General features: G+C 34.4%; 3 protein-coding genes across 3 annotated transcripts in view; 2 read left to right on the top strand and 1 right to left on the bottom strand.

Moving 5' to 3' along the window:
- Nucleotides 1–4,720: 4,720 nt before the first annotated feature.
- On the top strand, nucleotides 4,721–6,308 carry grna.1 (granulin a, tandem duplicate 1). Its single transcript, XM_016242236.1, has 5 exons — nucleotides 4,721–4,801; nucleotides 4,887–5,069; nucleotides 5,164–5,301; nucleotides 5,694–5,823; nucleotides 5,977–6,308. Exons 2-5 carry the CDS (start codon nucleotides 4,887–4,889, stop codon nucleotides 5,988–5,990), a joined length of 465 nt encoding a protein of 154 aa, XP_016097722.1. The 5' UTR covers nucleotides 4,721–4,801; the 3' UTR covers nucleotides 5,991–6,308.
- Nucleotides 6,309–8,888: 2,580 nt separating this feature from the next.
- clxn (calaxin) lies at nucleotides 8,889–10,327 on the top strand. The gene is made up of 6 exons (XM_016242244.1): nucleotides 8,889–9,001; nucleotides 9,178–9,333; nucleotides 9,631–9,735; nucleotides 9,815–9,966; nucleotides 10,048–10,152; nucleotides 10,237–10,327. The coding sequence occupies exons 1-6, from the start codon at nucleotides 8,926–8,928 to the stop codon at nucleotides 10,285–10,287; spliced, it is 645 nt and encodes a 214-aa protein (XP_016097730.1). The 5' UTR covers nucleotides 8,889–8,925; the 3' UTR covers nucleotides 10,288–10,327.
- LOC107558571 (RNA-binding protein 48-like) overlaps nucleotides 10,166–10,689 on the bottom strand; it is a 2,495-nt gene continuing 1,971 nt past the window's right edge. Inside the window, exon 4 of the mRNA XM_016242233.1 lies at nucleotides 10,166–10,472. Within this exon, the coding sequence (XP_016097719.1) occupies nucleotides 10,401–10,472 (72 nt within the window). The 3' untranslated portion in view covers nucleotides 10,166–10,400. The remainder of the gene's footprint in view (nucleotides 10,473–10,689) is intronic.

Genomic DNA, 10,689 nt, shown 5'->3' with positions numbered 1-10,689 from the left:
TGTGTCTTATGCTGGTTTCATGTAGATCGTGGAACAGATTCCAAGGAGTCGTTGGGAGGATCGCCGGAGGAACAGTGGGTAAGTCTTTCTAGGAGAATTCAGTAGAGCGAGTCCAGAACAGTCCATAAGAGTGAACAGTACACCGGATAGTGAGTGATTGTGATGTGTGTGTATTTGTAGTGTGGCTTGATTGGTGACAGCAGGTGCGGGTGATCAGAATTCAGGTGACTGTGATCGGGTGATTATCCTGGATGGTGACTGAAGTGACTGTGATGAATCCCTGACAGTATGAAGGTTTCAAGGTTTTGAGTGAACTTTTTGAATGGTTTCACGGTTTCCAAATTTATTTATTTATTTATATTAAGCAGGAAAAACTGTATTTAACACTGATAATAAATATTGTGATAAAAACACTTGGTCACACCAAATCAGCATAATAGGATGATTTCTGAAGGATCATTTGACACTGAAGACTTGAGTAGCCTAATGATGCTGAAAATTCAGCTTTGCCATCACAGGAATACATTGCATTTTTAAATGTTTTCATATAAACAACAGTCATCTTAAATAGTAATATTACTGTATTTTTTTTATCAAGTAAATGCAGGCTTGGTGAGCATCAGAGACTTCTTTCTAAAACATTAGAATTCAAACTTTTGACCGGTATGTAATCACTAATACAAATATATATATATATATATATATATATATATATATATATATAGAAAAGAAACTACAAACAAACCTAACAAACAAAGCAGCTAAATAATTTGGGAACCAACTGGTGCTAACTGACCCCTAAATTCAAAGTTTGTATTAAAAAGTGAAGTGTGAAGTGGCTTGCAGTTAGGCTATAGTGTTGCAATTTTATAAGGAAGTTATACATTTTGCATAATATCTCTATCAAGAGCTTTAATGGTAAATCCTCTTTATGTTCCTATTTATGGGGAAAATAAAATAAGTATAAATGTTGAACTGATCAATTTATTGAATCGATGGAGTCAGAAAGATAATGGGGTTTCACAACCAGATCCTTATAAAATGTTATGTTTCATTCCCAAACATAAGCACTGTTGAGTCATACAAGTACATTCACAAATATTTCTAATCATTCACTATTTCAAAATCATTATTCATAAATATTTTCCCTGAGAGACATTTAATTATATACTCCACCATTCAAAAGTTTGGGATCAGGAAGAAGAAGATGAATGATGATGATGAAGAAGAAAGAAAGAAAGAAAGAAGGAAATGATAAATTATACAAAATAGTACTTTTATTCAGCCAGGACAATTAAATTGATATTAAGCAGCACAACTGTTTTCAACATTGATATTAAGAATATAATAAGAAGTTTGATAAGAACATTGATATTAATGTTTCAGCATTTTTCAGCAAATCATTAAAAAAAAAACATTTTAAAATGTATTAAAATAGACAACTGTGATTATAAATTGTAATAATATTTCATAATATTACTGTTTTTACTGTACAATCAAATAAATTCAGCATTGCTATAGGCATAAGATACATTGGAAACATGGGGGGGGGGGCTTTTGAATGGTAGTGTAATCTGAGAGATGATCATTTACACCTTCCTGCCTTCCATAACACATAACAAGAAAAACATGTAAAACAAGATATAGACTTCGGTGCAAATGTCTTGAGAAGAGATCATGTGGTCATATGAGATCACATGGTCCATAACACACACACACACACACACACACACACACACATATTTATATATATATATATTAGTTTGCAGGACCAAATAATCTTGAGTGTTAAAGTGTTAAATGTAAACAAAAGTTAACCTGTTTGCTGTATGCAGTGGTGAGGCGCTGTGATTGAAACTTCATTCAAGCTGTGTTTGGATTAATAATAGACAAAGTTTAAAAATAGTGCAGAAAAAAAATTGAAATAAATTTTGCACTTGATGTTCATGAGGTTGCGTAACAGACTGACAACCTCAAGACAGTAACCATGGAAACTAAAGGTTAAATATACCCTGTATGTGTCATATGTCATATGTCCCTGTATAGAAGTCAAAGAAAAAAACAACAACTACAATCTGCATGAAAAAAGTGAAGTGAAAGTGTAGGCAGTTGGTGTGGTTTTGAAATATATGTTTATTTTCCCAACGTTACATAATAAGTGAATGGGAACCTCAGTTTAAAAATATCTGGTTTGCAAATGTTGTGTCAGAGCTGGGAAATGTTTATTTTAGAAATCATTTTAATGCAATCTTCTCAACTCGCATAGCATAAATGCAAAATAAATATTTCTTCAAACTTTACTTGCTAGGACATTTTAATCAGACCTGGAATCTTATGACACACATGCAAACATATCGCAGGATCAAATACTATATGATGCCATGGTAATGGAAACAATGCAACCAGTAACGCACACTGTAAAAAAAATTCCGTAAAATTTACAGTAAAAAAACGGCAGGTTGCTGGAATTTTACCATAAAATAGGGTAGCAACGTTTTAGGTTTTGCGGTTTTAACTTAAATTTACAGTTAAATACCATAATTTCATTAACTGATATAATATTAATATACCAACCTATTGAAGTACTGAAATCTGTTTTGTACCTTTGTAATTCACTGATAACCACCAAATGCAGGTGGTGATGAGAAAGTCACATGATGAACCAAAGCCCATCACAAGCAGTTTTTAAATAATAACATATATAGAAGGTGAACAGTGGCATTCACACAAACGCTAAATACCATCATGGTAACGCACATGAAACTGAAATAATGCAATAAACATTCATTTAACAACATTAGGTGTAACACACAACCCTAATATACAAAACTGATAAGAAAAAACTAAAAAGAAATATAGTTATTTCAACAAAAAACATCAAATTTGAAATGTAACAGGAAATGTCAATTTACGGTTATTCACTGTAAATTATATGGTCTTTTTCACTTCCAAAAACGGTATACTACCGTAAAATTCATGTCCAATACATGTTATGTCCAATACAGTTTTTCACCATATATAGTAGGGGAATTTACCGTTAACCATTTAACAGGTTTTTACTGTAGCATTTTTACAGTCTTTTACCTTTAAATTCAGGGTCATTTTTTACAGTGCACCCTATGTTATAATGACCTGCATACTTGTACATACTTGTATGATTTTAATCTGATTGCATTTTAACTTACACAACCATATGATTTAATCTCATTTTCCGGCAGTAATAAAACATGATTGAATATTTTCAAGCTGCAAATAAACAGTGTACAATAAAAAGGCATATAACTTTTGAAACAATTTTGAAACAATTATTTTAAACAGAAAAAAAAATTAGGGTTCAAAACACACTCTATGGCATGTTCTCAGTTACAGTAAAGTAATTTCAATTTCTCCCTCCGTTTGTGAAAAAGAAACAATAAATCCAATTGAACATGCATTTCACCAGCTGAAGAAGAGACTATAGGCAGGAACTCCCCAAAACAAGCAACAGTTGAAAATGGCTGAATTAAATGCTTTTCTAAGGATGAGACCAAGAACTTGGTGATATCTATGGGTCGTAGAGTCACTGCTGTGATTGCATGCAAGGGATTTGCAGATAAATACTAGCTTTCAAACTTTTACATTTGCTTTAAGTTAAATTGTCCCAATACTTATATGAGATGGAGGAATGAAACTCTAAAAGTGCCTTTCTTCTTGGTAAAACATGTATGAGCTGAAACAGCCAATAATAAAACATGGCATTTTTAAAAATCATATTTACTGTTGTCTTGACTCCACAGCAAAAAGAGCAATTTTGCCTTCACCGTTCCAATACTTTTGGAGGGCACTGTAGATATAGATATTTATGTTTGTAAAATAAATATACAGAAAACTCAGATCTGTCAGTGGCTCCAAAGTAATGTCAATTTTATGCAACAAGTAATGCAAAAGTTTGGCTTTTTTTTTTCTTCTTTTTTTTAAGAATATAATACTTCCTTCAGCAAGGACACATTAAATTGATTGGTAAAATGATTAGAATGATTTCTGAACAATCATGTGACACTGAAGACTGAAATAATGGCTGCTGAAAATTCAGGAATAAGCACAGGAATAAATTACATAAAAAAATATTCAAAAGTTATTTAATTGTAATAATATATTTTTTAACTGATTGATTAATTCATGTTAATTACTAATAACAAATACATTTTTAAATATATGCGTTTGGATGTGAGGAAGTAATCCTCTCACTACCTCTGCAAGGTTCTGCCTTACTCTCATTCCCATTCTTTCATATCCTATTACATTACGATCATACAAAAAAAACTTCTGTATGTTCAGAAACTCATAAAGTGGTATAGAACAATCATGTGACACTGAAGACTGAAATAATGGCTGCTGAAAATTCAGGAATAAGCACAGGAATAAATTACATAAAAAAATATTCAAAAGTTATTTAATTGTAATAATATATTTTTTAACTGATTGATTAATTCATGTTAATTACTAATAACAAATACATTTTTAAATATATGCGTTTGGATGTGAGGAAGTAATCCTCTCACTACCTCTGTAAGGTTCTGCCTTACTCTCATTCCCATTCTTTCATATCCTATTACATTACGATCATACAAAAAAAACTTCTGTATGTTCAGAAACTCATAAGTGGTATCTAAATGTCCTGGTTAAAATTGGACTGAACAGATTTCCTGTATTTACAGTAGGAGGAGCCATGTGTACATATATAAGAGGTACAGTCAGAACATCACAGGACAGCACAGCCAGCAGCAAAACAATCCACACCAGAGGAGACCCAGACAGCAAGGTAAATGTTCTTATTCTCACTGTCAGGAACAAAGAAAGAAAGAAAAAAGCTATAATAATATAATATATAAAAAAAATGTTTTCAGATGGTTCCAGTGTTGATGTTACTCATGGCAGCTCTTGTAGCTGCAGATGAGCCAATGATGGATCTCTCAGAGCCAGCAGAGTCTGTTTCTGTGGTCCACTGTGATGTTACTACTGCATGTCCTGACGGAACAACGTGCTGTCTGAGTCCTTATGGTGTGTGGTACTGCTGCCCATTTTCAATGGTCAGTGAATCACAGTAAAATGTGTAACTTTTTTAATTACTCTATTAAGTTATGTTTCATGTTTAACCTTTGCTCATTCTTCCCACTCTTTCAGGGTCAGTGCTGCAGAGATGGAATTCATTGCTGTCGTCATGGTTATCACTGCGATTCGACATCGACCCAATGTTTGAGGGGGTGGTTGAGACTGCCGTCTTCTCCCAAGTCGGCCACCAAAGCTATCCAGAAACCTCAGGTGAGTCAGCACTCTGTATATGACGCTAAAATAATGCAAACTATGCAACCAGTAACTCAAAATATGCAACTAGTAATGCAACCTATCACGAACACAGTGGTTACAATGACCTACATGCATGACAATCAAATGATCACAATTTCCGCAGTAAAATATTTTCACGCTGCAAATAATAAACAGTATACAATAAAAAGGCATGTGACTTTTGAAGCAGTTGAAGACATTTTCAGGGTTCAAAACACATTCTGTAGCACGTTCTCAATTACAATAAACAGTCACTTCAATATCGTCTGTATCGTCATCATTTGTAAAATGAAACAACAGGACAATGACTTATTATTATTATTCAAACATATTTATTTGAGCTGCATATTTGTTTATCTTTGTTGCAGTCTGTGCCCTTTGACCAGGCTCTTAAATGGCAGAGCCAGACGGAGACAGTTCATTGTGATGGAAATCTCTACTGCCCAACTGAGCAGTTCTGTTGCAAGACAGCAGCAGGACAGTGGGGGTGCTGCAGCGGTAAAACAAACTTTATGCTGCTATCATAATCATGACACTTATATAAATTTAGACGAACATAGGTTTTAATTTAACCCATAAATATAAAAAAACTCATGCAATGTAAAGTTTTGTGTTTGCTCATGTTATTATTTGTATTTCTTTCTTTTATAGAGATGGTGGTGTAAGTAAACAACCCCTGTGACTTGGTTGCAGCTCTTATCAATGACTATCAACGTGCAAGAGGCTTTTGTCACACTTTCACTCCACATGGACTTTTGTTTTCAGTCAGCACCATTTTCCCTTAGTTAGTTTGTTGTTATGGACAGTCATTAGTGTCAGCTGTGTTGGATTTAGCCTGTTTGGATTATTAAAAGCTGCCTGAATCATCATGTGTGTTTATTCTAACCAAGCGTGACAGCTTTCAGATATCAAATACTGTTGTGGGAAAGGAATAATATACATTCAAGCTGAATCAATGCAAAATAAAATTTTAAAGAACTGCAGTCAAATGTCATTGTCATTTAATAATTGAACTGTTTGTTTTTGAGAGTGTTTTTTAATTTGTTTATACTTTTTATAATTTATCATGAATCAATCAGTGTTTATGTATGCATCTTTTAAGGGGACAAATTGTTCATTCACTTCAATGTACTTGCAACAGCTTATGTTTTTGACATACTGAAATCTTTTCAGCAACGTTTGTAATAAATTAGACTACCATGCTGCTGTAATACTTAGTGTTGCTGTAGTATGCATATATGCATAATATGCATCTTTTCTGTATGCATAATACATAAAAATATATTAACGCCTAGTAGTGGAATAAGCTCATGTGACAAAACACATCCATTTTTGGTGATTCAGTGACTCGCTCAACACAAAACACTCTCACTGGTCACCACCTAATGGATCTTAAAACAAATAATACTGCTTTAATAATTCCTGTTTGATGATTTTCACAGCCACATTTATGGCATAATTTCCAGAAAGTCAAGTAATTTCAATAACTTGACACACCTGCTTGAATTCAGCACCAATCATGTTAACTATAATGTTGTAAAAGAAGATATAAATGCAGTGACGCTCAGATGTCCCACATTAGTCAGTGTCCCACATTACAATAACCCACCCTCACAATAATCAGATATGCTGAAGTTGTCCCTCTAGTATTTAATATCTTTGATTCTGCTCTGCTGCATTCCATTAAATTCCACTGTGTGTTGTTAGGATGAAAATTTCTAGGGTGGTCTGCCTATGCTGTAAATTCATCATCCTCAGACGTAAAATAGAACAGGGTAAAAACATGTGGCTTTGACAACTGTTTAATTAATGCTTGTGGTTAGGACGGTCATTTAGCCTATTAAAATAAAAATATTTGCAAATATATCAAATGCATTAGTTTGCGATAAATTGTAGTTATTTAACTACTTTTCTTTGTTCATCTCCTTCTAATGTCTTTATGTATTATTTATATCTGCAGGCCACAGTTCAACATCAACATCAACGTCTTCTTCAGGATTAGGCTACTAGAAACTTCCAGGCAAGTGTTTTGGAGCTGGTTGGCGCTACAGTCTGTAGAACACCTGCAGGATCCTTTACTATTATCACATACATTAAATATAGCTGCCTGCAAGCGGCGATCATCGGGGTCCAAGCACAACCCATCAAATATGCAAATCAAACTGATGTCAAAAACTTGACATGACGTTGATTTGCTGTAAATTCAATGTCAAACATATTGACTTACATATACTGTACAAAACCAATTTCAGTGTGGGATTAACTTCCTATTTTCACCCAGTTACCACTAGAAGAAATTGCAGTCCAAACTGAATTTAAAGTGATGTTACAGCATCGTCAGCAATGACTAATATTTGACGTCAAATTGACATCAAGGTGCCGATGGGAAACGCCTTGTGTAGGGTTAAGGCTAGATGGCATACAGCAAAAACTACTGGGCATGCGCACATCAATATAGCGTATTTTTTCTCACACTGTACAACAATGACTATTTTTGCATTATTGTTAGGGGTAGGTTTAGGGTTGGGGTAGGTGTTAAAGGTGCCATAGAATGGAAAACTGTATTTACCTTGGAATAGTTGAATAATGATAGTTCTGTACATGGAAATAACATACCGTGAGCCTCAAACACCATTGTTTCCTCCTTCTTATGTAAATCCCATGCATGCAAAATACCACTGAAAAATAGGTGAATCAGAACATAACACTGACTGTGACGTTACAGTCGGGATCGCTAATAGTTACGCCCCCAACATTTGCATATACCCACCCATGTTCTATGCCAGCCACCAGCCGAATCTGCGCAGCCGAATCATCAGAAGTTCTGCAGGTATTGTGACGAAACAAGCGAGGATAATAGCGAAAATGGCAGATCATGGAAATAAATGTTATGTTCCAGGCTGTGCAGGGGATGTGATGTGCAGGGATGGACAGACTAACTAAAGCCGAACAAGCATCATAGGACCCCTTACTTCCAGTACTGCCGCTGTAGTTTACACAGCACGTGCGATCGCAAATCTCGAAAGCGAAAGTAAAAAAGCATGGTGCATTCGAATATATTAATAGCGGCTCCCTGATGCCCGCATTTTATATACAGTATAATTACCCAACGATATAACTGCGAGAGAGAGTATTGAAATATATATATATTTTCAAGTGTTTCCTTCCTGCTGTGTGAGCTACTGAAAAGAGCTGCACTGTGAAACAGCCAATCAGAGCAGAGCTCAACATTATTATTCATGACCCTTCCAAATAAGGTAAAAACAGGCCATTGCATTCTAGGGACAAATCCTAGGGTTGTAAATGGACAAGTAAACCCGTTTCTGGAGATTTTTGCCCTTAAGCCACATACCTTCTATGTAGATATCAGAGAACAATTTAAAATATTGTATCAATGCATTCTATGGCACCTTTAATAAAACACAATCGAATAGGTAGAAAATTCAATTTATTGTTAGCTTACGGTTTTAGAGGATACGATGTAAATCAGCTTCCATGTGTTTAGCCCACTGAGAGCAGTGGTTTAGCCACGTGTCATCGCGTGCCTCCATTACGCGTTTCTATAGCAACATCTAACGAAAGACTTGCGTGAGTAAAAACATGCAGAGAATGTCGGCAATGAACAGGAAATTAATCCAAAACCTCGCCGAAACTTTATGCAAGCAGGTCAAACATTGTAGGTATCTACTAATGTGTTTTTTCCTTCTAAAATGTCAGTTAATATTATTCTCATAAAACGTTTGCTAGCAGATATTAGTTCATTACCCGACTGTGTCCAGCATTAAAAATCAGAAGAAAATGCCTTGTTTAGTGACTGTTCAGTCATATGTCAATACTGTGGTCGTGCTGTAGTTAATAAAACAGAGACGGAGTGTCTAATAAGGCTGTTCAACGGTGTGCTGGGAGAGCAGGCAGAGAGAAGAGCGGCTCATGGACTGGACCGGGTCAGGTTCAGAAATCTACTGCACAACACATTCGGCATGACCGACGATATGATGATGGACAGCGGTACGTTTGAGTATAAACCTAGTAGTCTGGTCTGAGTACTGAACTGTAGACACAACCACTAACATAATCGAAATTGCATATAGAGAAGTGTGTTCAATTCAAATACACACACATATATAAACATATTTATATGATATGTAGATGTATATGAAGTTTGCAGAGTAATAAATATGATGATATAGTAAATGACTAATATTTGCAGTAAATTTCTAATTGATCAAATAATATTCGAATAAACTGATTATTCTTTTTATGAGTCTCAGGAGAATATTAACTACTTCATTTTTGTATTGACAGTTTTTCGTGCCTTTGACAAGGACAATGACACCTACATAAGCGTCAAAGAATGGGTGGAAGGTTTGTCTGTCTTTTTGCGAGGCACACTGGATGAAAAAATCAAATGTGAGTTCTTTATGTGGCAATTTAATGTGGTGATCATAAATATTATGTACATAATATTCATATACTAATATATATATAGTCTGTTTTGATGTATACAACCTGCATGGCGACGGATACATCTCACGGGAGGAGATGTTACAAATGCTGAAAGACAGCCTCATCAGACAACCCACTGAAGAGGATCCCGATGAGGGCATTAAGGACATTGTGGAGATAGCCTTGAAGAAAATGGTACTGCTATTTGTCATAAAGCTTACATATGTATTTTATACTTAACAATGGTCAAATATTACAAGTATTTTTTTTTTTCAGGATTATGACCATGATGGGAAAGTTTCTTATTCTGATTTTGAGAAGACAGTCAAAGATGAAAACCTTTTACTAGAAGCTTTTGGCAACTGCCTCCCAGATGCAAAGGTAGAAATCACAAGCAACTATATAACAATTTATTGTAATTTTAAAAGGACAAGCTCTCAAATTGTTCTTTCATTTGTTTGGCAGAGCACACTGGCATTTGAGCAACATGCATTCCAGGAGCTACATGGACATTGAAAAGAATCACTTAATTTCTTTATGGGGAAAAAAAAGATAGTTAAACAATATTTGTGGGTGAAACTGAAATAAATATCTAAAATATTGTTCAATGTGAGACCATGATTGTCTTATTAAATTCTTCTGCGTGGCTTTGCAGTAGGGGTCTTCACTAGTACAGGTTTGACCTGTGGAACAGATGCAACCTAAGAAAAGAAGAAACAACATATCACAATATACCATAATGAAATAAATATATATATATATATATATAGCCTATTTAAATGTTTTATTTTTCAGTTGTAGTTATTTTAGTACATTAAATTAAACTAAATGTTGCCTTGGCAACTAGGTGAAAAGTTTTTTATATATATATTTTATTTCAGTTAATATTTATTTTATTTCAAGTAACGAAAATGTTTA

This window comes from Sinocyclocheilus grahami, unplaced genomic scaffold, assembly GCF_001515645.1.
Source record: "Sinocyclocheilus grahami isolate Dianchi unplaced genomic scaffold, SAMN03320097.WGS_v1.1 scaffold650.1, whole genome shotgun sequence".
Lineage (NCBI taxonomy): Eukaryota > Metazoa > Chordata > Actinopteri > Cypriniformes > Cyprinidae > Sinocyclocheilus > Sinocyclocheilus grahami.
The sequence above is the reverse complement of the archived record's forward strand: the minus strand, read 5'-3'. Positions and strand labels throughout refer to the sequence as shown.